At 36.5% G+C, this 21,073-nt stretch overlaps 1 protein-coding gene across 2 annotated transcripts in view; it reads left to right on the top strand.

Annotated features, from left to right (window-relative positions):
• The window catches only part of LOC121729170 (neurogenic protein mastermind-like), a 78,806-nt gene that overhangs the window by 12,532 nt on the left and 45,201 nt on the right, over nt 1-21,073 (top strand). For both annotated transcript variants that reach the window (XM_042117600.1, XM_042117599.1), the window contains exon 2: nt 16,660-16,876. In XM_042117600.1, the coding sequence (XP_041973534.1) occupies nt 16,660-16,876 (217 nt within the window). The remainder of the gene's footprint in view (nt 1-16,659; nt 16,877-21,073) is intronic.

The raw sequence follows: 21,073 nt of genomic DNA, 5'->3' as shown, positions 1-21,073 counted from the left end.
CATGCATAATCATTTACTTACCATTGGAGTAGCTCGCGAAAAACGTCCGTTTTGCTACGTATGCACCGGCTTACTGTCGAAAGGTACTGAGGTGCGCGGGGAGCTCCACTACCCACAGCGATACTAGTGCTTGTTTGAAGAATCACCATGGGTCCAATGGACCCACGACTACAGTTAAGGGTTAAAGTAAAAAACCGTGTTGGATATGTTTTAGATTGCTTGTTTTCTATGAGAGACCGGCCCGGCCTCTCATAGAAAACAAGAAATGGAACAGCAAGAAATGGAAAGGGCGTAAGCGACAAAATGGCTTTTGTCGCGTAATAAAAAACCATATATATATGTCACCGTAAGATTGTAAACACCGCGAGATTGTAATATGACGAAGTGATGGATTGCAAACAACCAGTTTTCCGGTGATGTTAAATTAATTATTTCGTATTTAAAATAACTGCAATTGCCTGAATATTTGATGTATAACATTGAATAAAATTTAGATATACTTAAAGTGCATTTTGAATTATAAATTATGTAGGTTAATTTTAATAACCGAACATTCAAACAGCACTTCAAATATATCTAAATTTTTTTTTATGTTATACATCTTATACCATTTGGCATTGAAGTTATTTTAAATACGAAATAATTAATTTAAAGTCACCGTTAAACTGGTTGTTTACAATCCATCACTTCGTCATAATACAATCTCGCGGTGTTTACAATCTTACGGTGACATATATACAAGGTGTAACAAAAATAAGTGATAATACTTTAGGGTGTGTATGTGTTCCTTATAGAGAGTTCACTGTGAAAGTAGCAGCGCTGAAAGAGCAATTTTTTTTTCACTTTTGTATGGGCAAGCGCCCGAGCGTCAATTATAGTAATAAGGTTTTTAATATTTCATTTAAGCTATGGGCAAATTAAAGTGTAGGCTTGAACCAATCTATGTACAATTTTTGGAAGCTTAAATCACTCTGGATCCCTTAAATAGAATCCCTTTTTTTATAGATGACTTTTTGATTGATTATTCTGTGTTATAAAAGTTGACCAGTCGTTACCACGATTGGTCAACTTTTATATGCTATGGGAAATTCAAAGACAAAGACGTGATGAATACTGACAATGAACTTTAATTTCTTAGCTTTGGTCATTGCTGAGAAAAATCGATATCGCTACAGCCAAATTATCAAGACGTCGTCGTGTGTGCACTGTGCAAGCAACAGTGCACACACATACACCGTACGCGGATCTCGGCTAAAGTAACTCTGGGTTAAATATCATGATATCTCTCATAAATGCAGATGACAATAATATGATCCCACCAAAACATTAAATGTAAAAAGGAGCCAAGCAAAATATTGCATAGCCATGCAATATATCTATCGTAAAAAGTTTTCAGATCACATTCAAGCCAAGCCTTCAACTTATTTTGTAATTTAAATCAACATTCAGTGAATTTATCAATAGTTTTCTTTATTTTATAATTATTAGAGTGGCTCGGCAATTTAAGGGGGGCTCCCATACAAATTTACGGTACGGAACCCTATGTACGCCAGTCCGACTCGCACTTGGCCAGTTTCATAATTTTTCCTTTCATTGTGGCTAAGGAACTACCTTGTTGCCAAATTTCAAGGTTCTAAGTCTGCTAGAAGTACCTTAGAATTTTGATTATCTGTCAGTCAGTAAGTGACAAAATGTAGTAACTTTGATCATCCGTAACTATTAAACTATTTATCGAAATGTTATGTAATTTGGAGGTTAAGCTAGTTTTAATACTTACTCCTAGTGACCGAAATTCTAAATCGCTAGCTTTGTTGACATCGAAGATAAAGGGGGTGTGAGAAAGCCGCGAACCGCTTCGAGAAAAATGTTAGAGAATAGTAAAAGTCTTGAATTATACATTGAGCGATATTTATTCGAGCAGAGTTTCACCTTACATGTCTCAAAGTTAATTACAGAATGAATCAATCAATGCAATATGGCTGGCTTTTATACCATTTTACACAAAAGAAACGTTCCCTCCCGTTGACAATTCAGATATAGCAAAATCATAAAGAAATACATTAAAATTAAGAATGGCTAAGAATAAGTTAACTACATAATTCTAAATATTAATTAATGTGGTTCTCATATTTTAGGGAGTTATAACGGAAGCAACTAATCCTCCCGCCCATTTATAACTAACTAATTGTCAAAATCAAGTACCTTACTTATTAATATTTAAAATATTAATAAGTAAGTAACATAAATATTTAAAATATTAATAATCACTTATTAAAATTATAAATAGTGACTAACATTATACTTATACTGATTTAAATAATAAATATAATATCATGTAGCTTGTCCATTGACATCCGCTAACAAAAGTATGCTACGGCCGTGCCTTTGCTAAAAAGCTTGGCTAGAGCACTGCCGTGCTCACAGATATTGCACTCAAGGTTAACTTACCCAGGGTTAGTTTTGACCCAGATCTCAAAAGAGACCCTTATAAACAACGTCTTTACACAGGCTGTTGCACTATGTCGACGACATACAATATAAGGAGAAGGCCCTGACGTAATATATCTTTCAGGATTGTATTGAGAGCCTTAAGTTTTACGTCATTTATGGACGCCCCTTAGGATCACTATCGTAGGTTTTCTAAGACAACCTACTTAAATGAAGTCTAAGTTATATTTTTTTTCTTTAACATAGCACACTGCACAGTGTAAGCAAGCAAAAACTTGGTTGAATACTCGGTTATAACTGCAAGTCGAAAAACTTGCCATTTTTCACGTACAACTGCAACTTATCAGTAATATTGATTTTTGTTTCAAAGAAGATTATTAACATAACTCGTTACGCTTCTTCATTAATAAAAGAAAGTAACACTTTTTATCAGCTCTTACGTAAAATCGTTATTGCTATAAACGAAAGAATTTTGCGCAATGAAATATTAAAGAATTAATGTTGATTTCTTTTTTTGTCTCTTTGTGTACATGCCCTCCCTCCGTTACAATACATCCACAAAAATATAAGGTTTGCTGGAAGAGATCTCTTTTAAGAGATAAGTACGCCGATGCATTATTACAAACGTTTAAATGTGTCTTTGTAACCTTGTGAATAAAGAATAAATAAATAAATAAAAAATAAAATAAATAAAAAAATTATTTAAATATAATTATCACTAATGTAACGAATTAATAATAAAGTAAAGTTTTAGAAAACTAAACAGACAAGATCGGGATTTCACTAATTCTTGTTAATACAATATAATAAATTCTTTTTTTTCATTAAGTACTACATATAACATAGTATAAAACAAAGTCGCTTTTTTCCCTCATGTCCCTTTGTTCCCTTTAATCTTTAAAACTACGCAACGGATTTTGATGCGGTTTTCTTTAATAGATAGAGTGATTAGGGAGGAAGGTTTAAAATATAATAACATTCATTAAATAGTGCAGAAATACTGTTATTTTACGGGTTTCTAATGTGATGTCGTAAATAATTACATTTTTTCCGCTTACATTGCAAACTTGAGCTCAGGTTGAACCCTACGAGATTTATCAAGTATTGTACACTATGAAAGGGTCTACAGAGAACTTCGCGATGGTATATGTCTATCTCTTATGGATATCCCACAATAACATTTTTTTTGTCATTTACTTTTAACTACAAAGTATGATAGCTAATTCTCGAAGCGATTTTGACCAATACAGCATCAATCCTTATTTAATTAAATACATTATTGATTTAATAATGTATTTAATTAAATAAGGATTAATGCCGTATATTGTCGCATATTATTGATTTAATAAAGATCTATATACCTAAATGTACAGCATATTATGATTTAAATGAATATTTTCGGCGGTACCGACTAATAGCTTTGTCCACACTGTGCCTTTTTCTGTTCGTCAAGGGCATGCATTATAGCGCAGTCAACAGCGAACGTGAGCGGTGAGGCATGCCCGCGACGCATGCCCTTTGGCCGTTCTATTATATATCGAATGCGCCAAAACGAAAGTTGAATGAAAGAAAATGAAGAAAATTGAAGACGAATTTTTTCAGTGAGTGGCATATTTAATTGCTATATTTATACCCGTGCGAAGCCGGGGCAGGTCGCTAGTTTTCTATAAAATAAATGCGAAAGTGCGTCTGTCTGTTGCCTCACAGACATGTCACATGAACCCTTCGGCCCCTCCCCCAAATCGAATCGAAATTCTCGTAGATATACTAAAAATTTTCGCTTAGCGTTTGAATATAACAATGTAGGAACCAAAGAACAATGGCCAAATCGTACCAGGTGGGCGGTGGCGTCCCGATATGCCATTAGTAGCAAAAATTCCCTAATATTTTAAGGCATCGAAAATCATTAGAAATGTGTTTATAAATAGCCACAAAAAAAAGATCAATATATTTTAGTTTCGTTATGTTCTGACAGCCGGCGATCATTCGCAATCGTTCTATTTTTTGGGTAATTCTCTAGGAAAAATTGAAATAATTAGAAACGAGATCGCCGAATATACACTTGTAGGCCACACCGTAGTCGGGAAAAAGGTAGTTCTTAAGTCTAACCTCAAAATAATTGTAAACGTTATTAATTATTATAAAAAATCGTGGCTATTTAGACATAATTCTCAAACGGAATTATGTTTAGAGCATAAGAACAACCAAATCTAACTATAGTTTATTTTGGGACATCAAAAATAAAAGTCGAGTCCAGCTCCTATACAAATTTGGCCATGATTAATTGTAATCCGTTTAAATTCCCTCACTAATAATTTATAAAAAAAACAATAAATGTATAGTTATTATGGTAGTGAAGATTTCCTACATGCTATTTTAATAATACGTATTGCGTAGAGAAAGTAGCATTATAATAGTACTGGTACTGGTTGTCTGTTACATGTAACACTAGACAGAGTTTGCGAGTCCTATGTAAGTAGGGTATTGCAGTCATTGAAAGTACAGCGCGAGCGAGCTGGAAAATAGTAGGCATATCTACATAAATTAGCTCGATTTTGTTTTATAATTAGGTATTAGTATGTACTATAATATTTAGATCTGCCATAGTGGGAAAATAAGATATCGGCAAACTTAAAAAATTTTGTCGATGGACTCAAACCTACTTACTATTTTTTGTTTGCTAAAATTCGTAACGATTTTTTATGATCTTTAAACGAGCAATTCAAATATATATATATATATATATATATATATATATATATATATATATATATATATATATATATATATATATATATATATATATATATATATATATATATATATATATATATATATATATATATATATTCCAGCAGTTTGCTATTGGAATCTCGGAATCGGCTCCAACGATTTTCATGAAATTAAGTATATAGGGGGTTTCGGGGGCGATAAACCGATCTAGCTAGGAATCATTTCTAGAAAATGTCATTTTCATCGGATACCGAGCAAAGCTCGGTCAAACAGCTAGTTTACCTTATAGACTAACATATTCTATATTATATTTATACAAAAACTAACACTAAGCACTGAACACGTATTGTCTGCGACGTGGGGCGCGATGTGTTCGGAAGTCGTCCTCGGAACCTCATGTAGACGACTCCAATCGGCCAGAACTCCTCCTTCTCGAAGGTCGGAAGATCCGGAAAGGGACTCGGGACCCTCCCCACAAAGGAGCTAAAATTCACTTTGTGGCGGGACTCCAAACGCTCGACCCTCAAGACGAAGTGGGTCTTGCTCCTGATGTAGTCTGCAGCCTAGACACGTACAGCGGCGTCGCGGGATTCTCACGCGGCACGCCGCAACAGCTGCTCGGGTCCTTCGGGTGCGGTGCCGCGATGGTTGCGGACGACGGGTTTCTTCTTCTTCCTCTCCACTTTTATAAACCCGTCATCATCGCACTTCGGTCCTTTTTGGAGAGAGGACACTCTGTTGCGGGAGCCTCCTTTTTCCCATTGTTCTTTGAACGCGGGGGAGGAGGCGGGGGGCAAGCGGCGACACTTACTTGATTGATTATGTGTCTTGTGATATGATAGCAATGCGATTGGCGATTGACAGCAGCAGACTTAGCATAACAACATTAGAAACGGGAAAGAATTATATTTTATACGTGGAAGAGCCATGCTTCGGCACGAATGGGCCGGCTCGACCGGAGAAATACCACGTTCTCACAGAAAACCGGCGTGAAACAGAGCTTGGCGCTGTGTTTCGCCGAGTGAGTGAGATTACCGGAGGCCCAATCCCCTACCCTATTCCCTTCCCTACCCTCCCCTGTTCCCTTCCCTTCCCTACCCTTCGCTATTACCCTATTCCCTCTTAAAAGGCCGGCAACGCACCTGCAGCTCTTTTGATGCTGCGAGTGTCCATGGGCGACGGAAGTTGCTTTCCATCAGTATGACCCGTTTGCTCGTTTGCCCCCTTATTTCATAAAAAAAGAATGGACATACTGACAGATTTTAGTGACAAAATGGCGGATTACCTTTGTTTAACTGTCACTTTGTCTATTCTTCTATGGTGACCATAAGTTAAGCCTGCAGATGTACAATTTTACCCTGTTGCTATGCTGCCGCAGGATACAAAATCACCGTGACAGAATCGGTCGTCAGTTCACAGACTATGTTTCCTCTGCAGTCTGCATACCCTGGTTTTTGTGTGAGCCCTTAATATCACCATTCATCCATGAAATTTCCAAATGTGACATAGATTGCAACTGTTTCATAGGATTTAGCTCTGACGTCACGGTGTTATGTAAGCACGTCTAAGTAGTACGTAAGTACTGCAGAGCGGATTACCTAACCGTGAATGATGGCTTGAATGACGAGGAGACACGCGACTCAGACCTCACACTTCGTTGTTCACTGTAGTGTTATTGTTAATTCATTGTTAGGTACTTCATAAAGGTAACTTCACGTTGTAATATGATTGATAAACATATGATTGCGCAAGCTACACTTCACTCCAACTTCGAATTTCGATCATATTTCTGAAAATATCTGAAGTTAGAAGTCGGGCGCGGCTCCGCCTGCTATAAAAAAGTATCCCGCGATAAAAAGTATCCCATGTACTTCCCTGGCTGCGGTCTACTCTAGGCAAATACCTACTACTAAATTTCTCGGTCTATGCCAAATTTTATCAAAATCAGCCTAGTAGTCGCCAGTCGGACTCATTCAATTCAAATCAAACGAACTTTTCCTCAATACAATAAGTAATTTGTGAAGATAATGTCTACACTTCGGCCCCTGATGGCTTCGATTAACAGTGACACATTATCCACATAGTACAGTTTCACGGTGCTCGGCTGTGGACGAGCCGGATGCTGTGGTTTAGAATACCACTATACCTGAACTATGAGAAAATAAAGGCTGAATAATGATACGTGTTAATTTATTTGAATAATTGACAATAAAATTGTTCGTCTAGGGGCCGGCCCTAGACGAACAATTTTGTTGTCAAGCTTCAATTTTATTGAACACTTTATTTGACCATTAGATTGAACTTTGAAGGCGTGCAATATTACGCAATACGTGATATTGACAATAAAATTGCTCGCCTAGGGGCCGGCTATATACTGCTGAACATATCTATATATCAATACGTGAGAGAAAAACTTCGCCCATGACTATTTACAATGTCGGATGTGAAAAACGACAACTTTACAGGAGAGCGATTCAAAGTCTAAATTGTGCATAACTTTTTACTTATTTCAAGTAGGATCACGAAATTTCAGGGTAATACTATAAAAATTATTTACGTTTGATATGTTATTATGAGTATCTCGTATTTTATGCCTAAATATGAGAAAAATCACTTCTGACCTTTTTAACGGGGTACGAGTAATGCTGATTTGTCGGAAGTGTCAGAACCGACATTGTTGCTTGTAGAAAATCGATGATTGCTTGTCGGAAGTGGCATTTACGTTATTGTTAAGTGATAACTGTTAATTTAAAAATATGTCGCACGTAGAAATTACCAACAAAAACGACAACAATTTAAAGAAAAAAATATTTTTATAGACTTCTGTCAAATAAAACGTAAAAACAATGTACGTATGAAAATACAAAACATTTCTAATGATTTAAATAATTCGGGAAATCAAATTTTATCCGAAATGAAAACTTACTTAAAACATTGTAATTAAAAATGATTACCAACACTATTTTGTCGACTTTTTGATAGCATAACTTAAAGTAACTAAAAAAAATAAAAAATATTTATATATATTAATTATAAAGAGAAAAAAATTGTTTTATTCGTATGTTTGTTTGTATTGAATGGGCTCAATAACTACTGAACTAATTTTAAAAAATATTTTACTTTTTACTTTATTTCGCTTCCGCTACGAAAAATACTGATGATACATCAAAATGATGTTATACATGTTTATAGCACTCATCATTATCTACAAAAAAGCCCAGGACAGCTTATGTCTATCTTTTATGGTTCACGAATAATAACCATTACTTTCATTTAAAAAATTACTTCAAATCATCTCCTTCTAGCTTGACTTTTTTTGCATATTCGTTATTAATCCTTACCTACATAAATATCAAAATATTAATTGGAATTATGTGAAAAATAGAATTGTCCTTTAAGTTATTACCATGGGCCAAACGTTTTAGAAGAAAGGACAGTTTGATTAAAGCTCAAAATAAGGCGCCCGCGCCGACGCGGCAACGGCGGCGGCTACCACGAATGTGTAATGGAAAATATTATATTTTGCAAGTCGAACGACCGGCTATCGATCTCATTTAGATCTTCCAAATATGCTGGAGAGATGATAGTGCCTAAATGTACGGGGAATACAGAAACTGACAAAGGACTGACTGTTTTGCAGGCCCATGAAACGAAGTTCGCGGAGTCAAGTAGTTCTTTAAAAAATCTACATTTTAGGACACTTACGTACCACCACATCCTTTGTTTACATGACAAATTGAGATTAGTAAAGCAGTCTTCTTCATCCGAGATTTTCCCGGATCAATTGTGGTATTTTATATAGCATTTTAAATAATATTTTTGGGAATTATGTCACTTTTACATAATTTGAGTAAATCTTTATGTTTGTTGCCTACTTGCTTAATAGCAAAATGCCAAAAAAGTCTGGCTTTATTGCGGCTACTAGTCACCAAATCGCAAAACCATGAAAAATACGATTAATAAACAAAAAATTATATTAATTCATTATGTATGACATGTACCAACAAAAACCTAATTTTCGCACAAAAATTACCCATTTTAAAGCCTTCTAAAATTTCTTAAAAGTCGGTATGGTACAAACTACAAGCGCCATTTAATCAATAAGAAAACTAAATGAAATGATTATGATTTAGTACTACCGACATTTTACCGATTTATATATCCACATAACAATGTCGGAAGTGGCACTACCGACAATTTAACCATTTATAAAACCGATTAAAAATGTCGTATGTGGTACTACCGACATTTTACACATTTGAAAAACTGGTTAAGAACGTTGGATGTGGTACATCCTACAATTTTAAGTTACCTACGATAGATTAATGTTGATGAAGTTAAGAATTCATCTCATAATCAAATCTAAAGCAACAAAACATAAACTTTACTGTTAAAAATATTTAAACAATATTATAAAGATTAGAAAATACCATTTTCCGCACTAGCGTTAGCTTTGGACATAATATTACCATCAGCGTTTTTTGCCTTTTACTATATTTTGCTTCATTTCGTTGAGTACCAAGTTTTAATTGGCCGTGCTGATCTTGTAGACATTGAAAATGGCTTCGAAAAGTAAAAAGACATTGTTAGCGGGCTATCTTAGTAATATACGACATTTTTAATGTGGCTATTTCAGAAACTACGCATAATATAGATTTTTTCTTTTCAGCTCATGATAGCCTTGGTTATAAGGACATATTTTATGAAATAAAACAAAAATGACGATTTTGCACATCCGACATTGTTAATAGTCATGGCCCATGGGCGACTTTGTAACCGTTTTTACGAAAAATGGGGAAACGTAGGTACATGAAATTTCGCACAGTTATAGTTTATATGGAGAAGGAGTGCATCGAGCCAATATTATTTTAAAATTATACCTTTATCATATATATTTTTAACGAATAAAACGTTACACACACTATGACACTATTACTAATAAAGATGACAGATTTTTGAGTGACAAGCCTATACATACGAATTATACTCTTTGATTTATGGTTGAAGTCTGTTGACAACAAGTTGACAAATTGAAAATTGATTATTGTTTTTTTATTTAATTTTAGATACTATTAGACAATGCTTAAACGGCCAGTCTGAGATCAGCTGAGTCCCAGAGACAGGGGCCGTGTTCGTCGGCGTATTTTTGGACAAACCTTTTATTGCGCATGTCCAAAAGATGTCATGGCAACGCCATAACAAGTTGCTGGTCAAGTCGTAAACAACGTCTTAATTGTTTATACATGATTAAAATAATAAAAGCTAAACATAAATACATAAGCCTAAATTGTCTAACACCCGCACAAATAATTTATTTTAACACTATGATAGTGTTTGATTATTTTTTTTTGGAAAATATGGATATGGATCAATTGGAAAAATTTAAAAATTCGTTTTTTTTATGAAATAAAAGGGCAAACGAGCAAACGGGTCACCTGATGGAAAGCAACTTCTGTCACCCATGGACACTCGTAGCATCAGAAGAGATGCAGGTGCGTTGCCGGCCTTTTAAGAGGGAATAACAGGGGAGGGTAGGGATGGGAAGGGAAGGGAATAGGGTAGGGGATTGGGCCTCCGGTAAACTCTCACTCGGTGAAACACAGCGCAAGCGCTGTTTTACGCCGGTTTTCTGTGAGAGCGTGGTATTTTTCCGGTCGAGCCGGCCCATTCGTGCCGAAGCATGGCTCTCCCACTGGTTTGTTCATTGCAACACCACCAACAAATTGCAATTGGATTAAAAGTCAAGTCGTAAACAGTTGTCGTTGCCATGGTATGACATGATTTGGACATGCGCAATAACTAGGTTTTGCAGCGAATACGCTAAAAATTACGCCGACGAACACGGCCAGGAATTGAAAAAAACTATGATGAAATTAATATTTTTTTACAAAATATAGGTACTTAGTAGTCCTAATGTCGTTGCAAGTAAGGTCGAATTTCGACCATTGGGCGATCTCTAGTTTTAAAAAAATGACTAGCTTTTGCTCGCGGCTTTTCTCGCGTTTAGAAGTATTATTGATTATAAAGAACAGCCCGATCGGTTTAAAATTAACAAAGTTTCATACAAACTTTCATCCCCTATTTTATCCCCTTTGGGGCAGACCGCAGAATTGATAAAAATCCTTTCTTAGCGGATGCCTACGTCATCACGTCATCTAACTGCATGCCAGCCCGATCCGTCCAGTGGTTTGGGCTGTGCGTTGATAGATCACTATATCAGTCAGTTCCGTGTAAATAAATGATAGCTTGTAACTTGTAAGAAAAATGTAGAGTTCTTGCGCGAAACACGAATTTGCCTGAATTAAGTTGCTGACTACATACTAGTTTTATCAAATTTTTCCGGTACCCTCGAAACTATGCTTTACGTAAATACACTCAAGTAAGCAATACTACGCTTAACAGATTATAATACTACGACTCAAATGATAACTACTGTAATTAGAAGGTCAATGAGAATAGAAAATAGGTTAATAGGTCCTAGAACATCTTAATTCTTATCGTTATTAATAATTATTATGCCTAACGTATTTCGTAAGAATCAACCAATGTAATCAAATTTTATTTCTATAAAGAATCAATCACTTCATCTGAGATAAAAACAGTATGCCTAATTTTCATTCAGAAAAATTCGGACTCGCGCACGAAGTGTTCCATAACGTTGTAGAGCAAAAATAGTCTATTTTTTTTTTATGGGGGCCCTTGAATTTGTATATTATTTTATTGTCTATATCTATAAATAAAACTCAAAGGTGACTGACTGACATGGTGATCTATCAACGCACAGCCAAAATCACTGGACGGATCGGGCTGAAATTTGGCATGTAGGTAGATGTTATGACGTAGGCATCCGCTAAGAAACGATTTTGATCAATTTTACCCCCAAGGTGTCAAAATAGGGGATGAAAGTTTGTTTTTAATAATATTTGCTAATAATAATAAAAAGCTCGTCTATACTAATATTATAAAGCGAAAGAGTTTGTTTGTTTGTTTGAACGCGCTAATCTCAGGAACTACTGGTCGGATTTGAAAAATTATTTCAGTGTTAGATAGCCCATTTATCAAGGAAGGCTATATTATGCTATATTTTATCACGCTAAGACTAATAAGAGCGAAGAAATAGAGGAAAATGTGGAAAAAACGGGGGGAAATTATTTGAAAGAGCTAATCTCAGGAACTACTTGTCCGATTTGAAAAATTATTTCAGTGTTAGATAGGCCATTGATCGAGGAAGGATATAGGCAAAAAGCCCATAGACGACCCTAACTATAGTAAAAAAAAACACTTACATCGTAGACATAAAAAAAAAATAGTAAAGGGGAAAATGTACTCGTTTTGCTCATATCTAGTTAATACTGTTTAGAAAACATATAGTCAGGGTCACAAGTGTAATGCAACACAGGCCGCTCGGAATTCTGGAGCCTAGAATTTACATTGCATAACAATCTAACCTATGCAATTGCGTTTAACCGAATTCTCGGAGACTGGACCGTTCTCCAGATACACCATGTTCTAGAACAATCCTAGAATAAATGTAGTTAGGCAAGTTGCCTAAGGTTCTGTGGACTATGAAGATCTTGTAGATTTACGGTACCTAGTTAGACTTTCGAGCTTTATGAAGGGTCACTGAAAAGTGTCTTACACTACATGATACTCGTTCAGAATAATATTCTACAAATATAAGACATATCAAAATAAGTAAAGTAAGACTAATTTTTAGTCCACTTTGATACCTGGTATCTGACCAGGTGTCACACGTAGAGCTACACAAATTCGCAGGTATTCTAAGTACACGAGGCACTACTAAGAAACTATGGTTTCATCCATCAGAAAGTAAGTTATGTCTTATCCTTCTGGGATCCAGGTCCATTATGTTTTTGGCTGGTATCGTCCAAAGTCTTAACCTTCACAGACACGTCACACGACATACAAAGGTGAATGGGCATTTTGTATGAGGTGTGTCCCAACCCTTGTAACAAGTTGCGACTAGTATAAACATGTTTAAATAAGCATTTTTATTATCAGTATGCCTACGAATAATAAAAACTAAGGAAACGTAACTCCCATACTTCAACCGTTTTAAATTTGGCTCCTTTTCGAACACTAAAATATGACAATTTAGATTTTCGCCAAGGTCGTATCCCAGGTAACGTATCATAATATTGCGCGCCGGACGACAGCCTGCGCGGTTATTGTCATTGTCATAACTTTATGAAACAAATAATTGTCAAAAGCGGATAGTATTATGCAGTATACACCAAGCACATCTACTATCATGAAGAAACGATCATATAGTTATTATTTTAAAATCAAACATTTTCCTCTGATCCATAAGACATCAATAATAATAATATACATGTAATAATTATGAACAAACCTTGTACGACTCGGGCGAATCTAAAACTGTCCGAGCACATAGAGAAGACGTTTTCAGATTACAAAAATCTACGTGCTAAATTATTACAGAATTGAAATTAAAAACTTACGTAAATTTTGTACTTATAACTCACAATTATTAATATTTTAATAACACTTAGCAGTTTTTTTATTTTTGTTCATTTACAATATTAAAGGAAATACTTATTTGTTTTTGTCAATTGAACGTAATTATAATAAACATTATGTTTTTTTTTGTTTTGTTGTAAAAAAATCCGTAGCAAGAAATATGAGAATACCCATATCATCTTATAACGCATTTAGTATAATGTCAGCCAGACCCTAAAATTTCGTTTATGATTAAATTGTTACATCTTGTTACACTGTCCATGGCGACTTTGTAAAAATTTTGTAATTATACTATTTTTTGATTATTGCACTTTAAGAATTACATGTTTTATTTAATAAGACAAACACAAAGAGACCAGCTTAATTTTACGCAAATACCCTAGCATCCAACTTAAATAAATCATCTTTTTTGGGTCGACAAAAATACAAGAAATTTAAGCATAATTTCAAACAATTCACTTACAGATGAAAGGTTATTCCTGTATTAAAAGTCGTATCTGTATGACTTCTACACCATTTCACAGGGCATTTAGGCATTTTAACAACAAAAATATTGTAAAAAGCTACGTAAAAAGTAAGTTTAAACAAACCTATGTAAACAAATTATAAAATGAGTTTGACAAAATTGTCATGTCAACCTGGTTGAATGTCACTCGAGTATACACGAAATATATACACGAAAAATGTGTACCGAACACATGCATAAATATGTATGTATTCGGGTCACATTTTGTAGCCTTTTGGTGCACTTTTTTTGACGGAGTTACTCTTCCCTAGTTTTTATTATTCGTAGCAGTATGCCAAGCTTTTGTTGTAATTGCTTGCAAGTTGCAGGTCAAAAGTTACTGGGCTTCAAGTGAAAAAAAAGTTTTTGTTTTAAATAATGCTTTAATCATACTTTATTACTCTATATTGCGTTACAATATATGGTACAATATATGGTAGGCACCTTAGTTACGACGTTCGGAAATAATTTTGTACAAAAATTACTCTGAATAAAAATTATTTTGATTTTGATTTTTTTTAATATGTAAATGTAAGAATTATTTCTTACATTTATTACAATTGTACAGTAATCACAGGCAGTAGTAGTTTTTTTTTTATCGTTATTAATAATTGCACAGTTGAAAATATGTAAATAACAAAGGAAATAATACAATTCTGATAATTGTATTATTTCCTTTGTTATTTATATACTTATTTTCAAATTCATAAATAATAAAGGAATAATAACTCTTAGCCGAAGTCGATAGTTGTAAATGTAGAAACACCAGAAGTCCTACAATAATGCGTAAGTTGTCAATAAATAAATAGGGGAGTAACAATTTTAAATATGGATGTGAAGTACAGCTACCAAAAACTGACTGTGTCATGTCTGACTGTGGCAACGCCACGAACAAAGTTATTTATATACTTAGTTACCAGCTGTCAAGTTTAAACAACTTTGTTCGTGGCGTTGCCATGACATGACATGACACAGTCAGTTTTTGATCATGTGCAATATTAAAAGGTTTAGCGGTGCTAAAAACCAAAAATTACGACGACGAACACGGCCAATATGGCAGCGTGTGGCGTGGGAGGGGGGAGGGGGGATTTAGAGTAGGCACACAGTCGACCGTGTGGTATTATCCACTTGATTTTAAATTAAAATACTTTTGATTATATTTTATTAAATATTTTATAAAAAAAATGAAACGACTATGACAGCTTCCCTGCACAAGATACAGAGTTACGCCCATACAAAAAAATACAACACTAATAATTGAGATCTTTCATTTGATATAGGTAGGTAACTGTTACAACACATGGGACGAAACCGCCCATTCGTCTTTTAACAGTTAATATAAAGTTGCCGACTAGATTTGTAGTGATGTAATTTACTAGTGGCCCGTGCTGCTTCGCACGGGTGGTGGTGGAGTTTTTTGTAGATATTGATATGTTATATTAATATTGTAGATTGTAGAACATACTTTTGTTCTTAGATTATAGTTTCCTCAGCGCATGCGACGAACGACTTTTTAGGGCACTTTTTTACACCTTGGATTACGTTAGTTAGGTTTAAGTAAGGATCCCCAATATTCTCTGACAATAAATATAGCCTATGGTGCTCAGGGTGAATGTAGCTTTCCAATGGTGCCGAAATCGGCACTGTAGCTTTAAACATATACAAAAAAATACAAATCTTTCCTCTTAATTATAATAGTGTAGATGTAGATTAGTAATAATTTTAATCAGTCTGCCTTACGAGGAGTAAATGATTGGAATATCTATTTTTTTCGAATTGAATGTGTCCGCATTAACATTTGGCCAAGGTGACCGCGCTCCGAGTCGCGCTTCACTGAACATCGGAATATTGTTGCACCTCTACAACTATGTATACTGTTTCGTATACTTACTATACACTTATACATGTATACTTACTGTGCCTCATCGGTTATTCCAATACTTTGTAATTTATATCGTAATTTGAAAGTAAAGTACTTAATATACAGCCGAATATAGGACCACTTTCTTTTTTGGGAGTTTGTTAAAAGTAGAATATATTATTGTATCATGAGGTTGCCTGAGTACTATAAAAGAAGAAACATAAAACTCATAAGACTAATGAAACATCTTGTCTAAGATAGAAGTTAATATATAGTAGGTATAGACATTGACCCAATTTAAATTCAGTGGCGGCCTTACCCATGCGAGGCTACGGGCGGCAGGTCTTTGTAATGCCCTTTGGCCGTCTATCTACCACCGCCGAAACCGGGACCTCACCACCAAAAATTCAAATAAAATGCCACTTTATGACCTTTTGCTTGACGCGAGGCCCCTGCAAGAGCGAGCCCCAGGGCGATTGCCACCCTTCGCCACCCCCTAAGGCCGCCACTTTATACATATACTAATCAAGACTTTTAAAAAGATAGACAATTCATTTAAACAATAATCATCTTAAATCACCTTATTTATAAAGTATTCTATTCTTTGCAGAAGGAGAATAGAGACCTATAGGAGACGACAGACGGAGTGTGTTCCGAGATTCGATCAGTCGTTCACTGGCGCATGCGAGCAGCAGAACTTGGAGACCAGCGCCCTACAAAAGAGGTTTTTGGAAGGGAAAGCCAAGCGCCAAGCCAAGAAGACGGAACGCAAGCCAGATCTGCCAGCCATCAGCAGCAACCTACACAGCAGTGTTCACGTTAGCTGTGTAAGTATTTTCTATAGTAATACTTAAAATGCTCATGAGAGTTGTCAACCCGCCCATAGGAACTATCAACCCGACCAAATAACGAAAGTCCGCCATCTGCCTATAAATAAAATTCTCTGATGGTAGATAACTTTGAGAATTGAGATCTTTTAAGACTTTTAGAGAAACAGGAAGTGTATCTGAACTGTGTGAACTGTCAAGTAAGTAAATAGGATCATGTGAATATAAAACGATAGAGAAATTTATTAATATTATAGCTGTTAGCTACTCAAACTGTGCTGCCGCGCGCCGTCTGATCACAATCTACCAAAACGACCTGTGCACGGGCACTCACTAGTCACTCATTGCCACACCAAAGGGACTTCAAATTGCGTTCATTCATTTTTGCCGAGCGATCTAAAAATTGTGCTCGACTTATGCTAAGCGGTTACCGGTTAGTATCTGTTAGTCTGTTTGATCCATCTTATTGCCCTATCTCCGAAACTTTTGCTTGACGTTAAGTTTGTTATGGAAAAATTTCAAGACGTTCACGGTTCACCTAACACAACTTTTAGATTTTTCAAGGAGATCTTGTACATAAAATTTTAGGCAATTACAGCTCTTAAAATGTCATTCGCAGTAATCGTATGAATGTCACCTTATCTGTATACGTTTAACGTTACGCCATCGATGATAATAATTTTAAGTCCATCAAAACCTAGCCAAAGTAATAATTATTATAGACGCCATAATACGTTCTAGTTTCAGTGCTACTGACTGGTGAGCTACTTTGTTTAGTTTTTTCTTTTTTTCTGTTTATTTTATTAGGCAAATAAAGAAAGCTTCCTTTTCTGTTGCTATCCACCGTCGCTTAACATTTGACGACAGCAGCGTGAGCTAGCGTTAAATATTATAATCAATACAATCTTAGTCCGTAGTATACACCAATAATATTCAGTAAGTACTATAAGCCATCCACGCATAAGATGTAGATCAAATAAAGATAATCAAAATTGCAGAATACCTAACTTAGAAATTAAAACCTAGGCGTACTAGCCTTGAACAAGTTTTCTAAATCTCATACTAATACGCGGTTATGCATTACTATGTTAAAATAGACATAATTACGAAAAATATGCAATTAAAAGTAACCTTTGGTGATTTCAAAATCATTAGTTACACATTTTTTCCATAACATTGTACTATCGGAGAAGTTTATTCATAGGCAGAGTGCGCACCTACCTAATTTGGTTGCGTTATGTCAAACCCAGACGACAGATCGCGTCACGTAACATTAAATTGACATAACCCGACCAATTTAGTACACTGTCCAATGTAGTTCAGTTACTAGTCACGCGACTATCCTCCTCTTGTATCATTATAGTAATACCTGTGTACTGTAAAGGTTAATAATTAGTTGTTATTACTTTGCTAAGTTAGGGTTGCCGCTACCAATGTTTTTTTCAACTTGTACAGGTCGTCTTACTTTAATAATAATATGATTAAATTATCACTTATAATACCACAAGAGCTTCAAAATTATCGGATATTTCCCGATAGGTTCGTTGCAAACAAATGAAGGATTCAAGTTTTTCAGGTTAAAAAATCACGAGCGCGAAGCGACGACTTTATTTGTTTGCAGGGAACCTTGAGGGAAATGCCAGATAATTTTGAAGCTCGAGTGGTATTCGGGGGATTATTTTTCCGTCCCAAATGTCGGCCAATATAATTGCACCATGAGACACAATTGAATTCAACCTGTCAGTTTGACGTGTTTGTCTTTTATATATAGCAACTACCAGAGAAAATTTTCAAAAAATTATCACTTATAATACCACAAGAGCTTCAAAATTATCGGATATTTCCCGATAGGTTCGTTGCAAACAAATGAAGGATTCAAGTTTTTCAGGTTAAAAAATCACGAGCGCGAAGCGCGAGTGATTTTTCCTGAAAAACTTGACGACTTTATTTGTTTGCAGGGAACCTTGAGGGAAATGCCAGATAATTTTGAAGCTCGTGTGGTATTCGGGGGATTATTTTTCCGTCCCAAATGTCGGCCAATATAATTGCACCATGAGACTTCAACCTGTCAGTTTGACGTGTTTGTCTTTTATATATAGCAACTACCAGAGAAAATTTTCAAAAAATTATCAGTATAATACCATGTAGGTTTTTTTTTTTTTTTTTTTTTTTTTTTTTTTTTTTTTTCTAAACTCCACAGGCCTAGATGGCCTGTGCCCTGATTAAATTTCTTTTGATATTAATATATTTTCTTTTTATGCTATCGTTTTGCGTCGGATTACATTATCGGGTTATTTACATTATTCGCCCTGAAGGGGCTCTGTGTGTCGTGACCTCTGGTGTTTTTGGGGGTCTTATTACGTTGGCCACCTGGTTGGTGGCTGCTGTCATCTTCCCGGAAGTCATCTTCTTGACTGGGATGTCCTCGAAGTCTTGATCTTCCGGGGTGATGTCATCTTCTTGATTATTTTATTTATCTTTGGACCTCAGTTGGAGCCCAGTGGGTAAGTCCGGCATTTTCCACTTTCCTCACGATTTGTCTCCACCCTTTGCCTTTCGGTGTTTTGGCATTGGCTCGGGTGTTGAGGGGTCACCAAAGCTGGGTGGAGTTTCTGGGATGTTAAAGGTGTTGGTCCATGCCAGTCCCGCTCGCTGGGTGAGGGGTCTATTCATTGTGTTGGCCACCTGTTGGTGGCTGATGTCCTCTGCCCCCTGTTGGTGGTGGGGGCGTATTCGTGGGCCACCTGTTGGTGGCTGATGTCATCTTCTTGATTGTTTGTTGTCAGTCCGGTATTTTATCAGTTTTATATGCCATCATGGAGCTGTGGCCGAGACCAGTTTTTTGATAGTGGAATGGTCCTGGTTCTTAATGGCCATCTTGGCGTTGTACTCCATGATGGCCTTAACAGGTGTTTCCATCACTCCCTTTATGAGTTTGCCCAGCGCGTCATCCGTGTCGTCGGTGTAGTAGACTAGATGTTCCGTGTGACGCGTCAGGGCAACCACCGCGTGTGAAGCACTGTCGTGTAGCTGCAACTTCCTCTTTTGCTGTTTGATGACGTAGACTCTCTTGTAACACAATCCCTGGGCCTCATGTATTGTAAGTACTTTTGAGGCCTCTCCTATTCCGTAACCTGACTTCCTCAGAGTTGACTTTTCTAGCTGGGTGTAAGTCAGGTACAGGGTGTTGGTGTCGGTTTTAGGGATCTCCGTCCCGGTCATGGGTGTTATTGCCAGGGACTTTATGATGTTGCTTGAGGAGTAGATGCTCTTGTGTATTTGCTTTAGCGCCATAGCGACGTCTTGCGGGCACCTATGTGTACAGAGAAGATCTTTGGCTACGTCTGCGAGGTGATACGGGCGATAGTAATACAGCTCGAAGAGATTATCCCGGTCAATGTAGGGGAGCTGGTTTACGTCCCCTATTAATAGCAGGCTCTCGGCTTTGATGATCTGCGCCGCCAGTATTATGGATCCGAAGTGACTCATTAGTGCTTCATCTACAAGCAGCCTCTTGCGTTCCAGGTCTTCGAGTCCCTTCGGTCCATTTACTAGGAGAGATGCGATTGTGCGCACCCTCCTCGAAGCTTCATGGCCTGCCTTTTCCCGGATTTTCTCCTCGAGGTCTTTCTTTGCCTCGATTGTTGTCGTTACAACTACATCCTCTTCGGCGTTGAAGTTTTGGACTATCCACGTCGTTTTCCCGCAACCCGGGACCCCGTTAATCCAAGTTATTGTTGGGATCGTCCATTCGTCGGGGGGCTCTACCTCAGACAGGATCTGGGATGTTTGTAGGATCCTGTCTTCCAGCCATATTTCTGTCCCCCTGGTGGTGACGACGATGGGGTCGCGAGACGGAATGTTATAGACGGGTTGTCCTCTTCTTTTAGTCCGGTCTTCGTCCAGGAGGACTATTCCTGAGGTGGCGCTATACGCCGCCATATGGGTAGTCATGTCCTGTCCCCTAAGGACGGTCGCTGTGTTGTTATTATAGACCGTTGCATGGGCCTCCTCTAGTTGGATTTGTAGGAGGCCATCTTTGCCTTTTTGGTACGACTTCATGATATCTTCGCATTCCTTGATCCTGATGATCCTATTGGCCTCTAATACGGCTACGTATTCAAGGAACGCGTTGATCATGTGATCTTCTTGTCGTACCACTTTCCTTAGGGTCGGACTCTTGACCAGACCTATTTG

This window comes from Aricia agestis, chromosome 7, assembly GCF_905147365.1.
Source record: "Aricia agestis chromosome 7, ilAriAges1.1, whole genome shotgun sequence".
Taxonomy (NCBI): domain Eukaryota; kingdom Metazoa; phylum Arthropoda; class Insecta; order Lepidoptera; family Lycaenidae; genus Aricia; species Aricia agestis.
The sequence above is the reverse complement of the archived record's forward strand: the minus strand, read 5'-3'. Positions and strand labels throughout refer to the sequence as shown.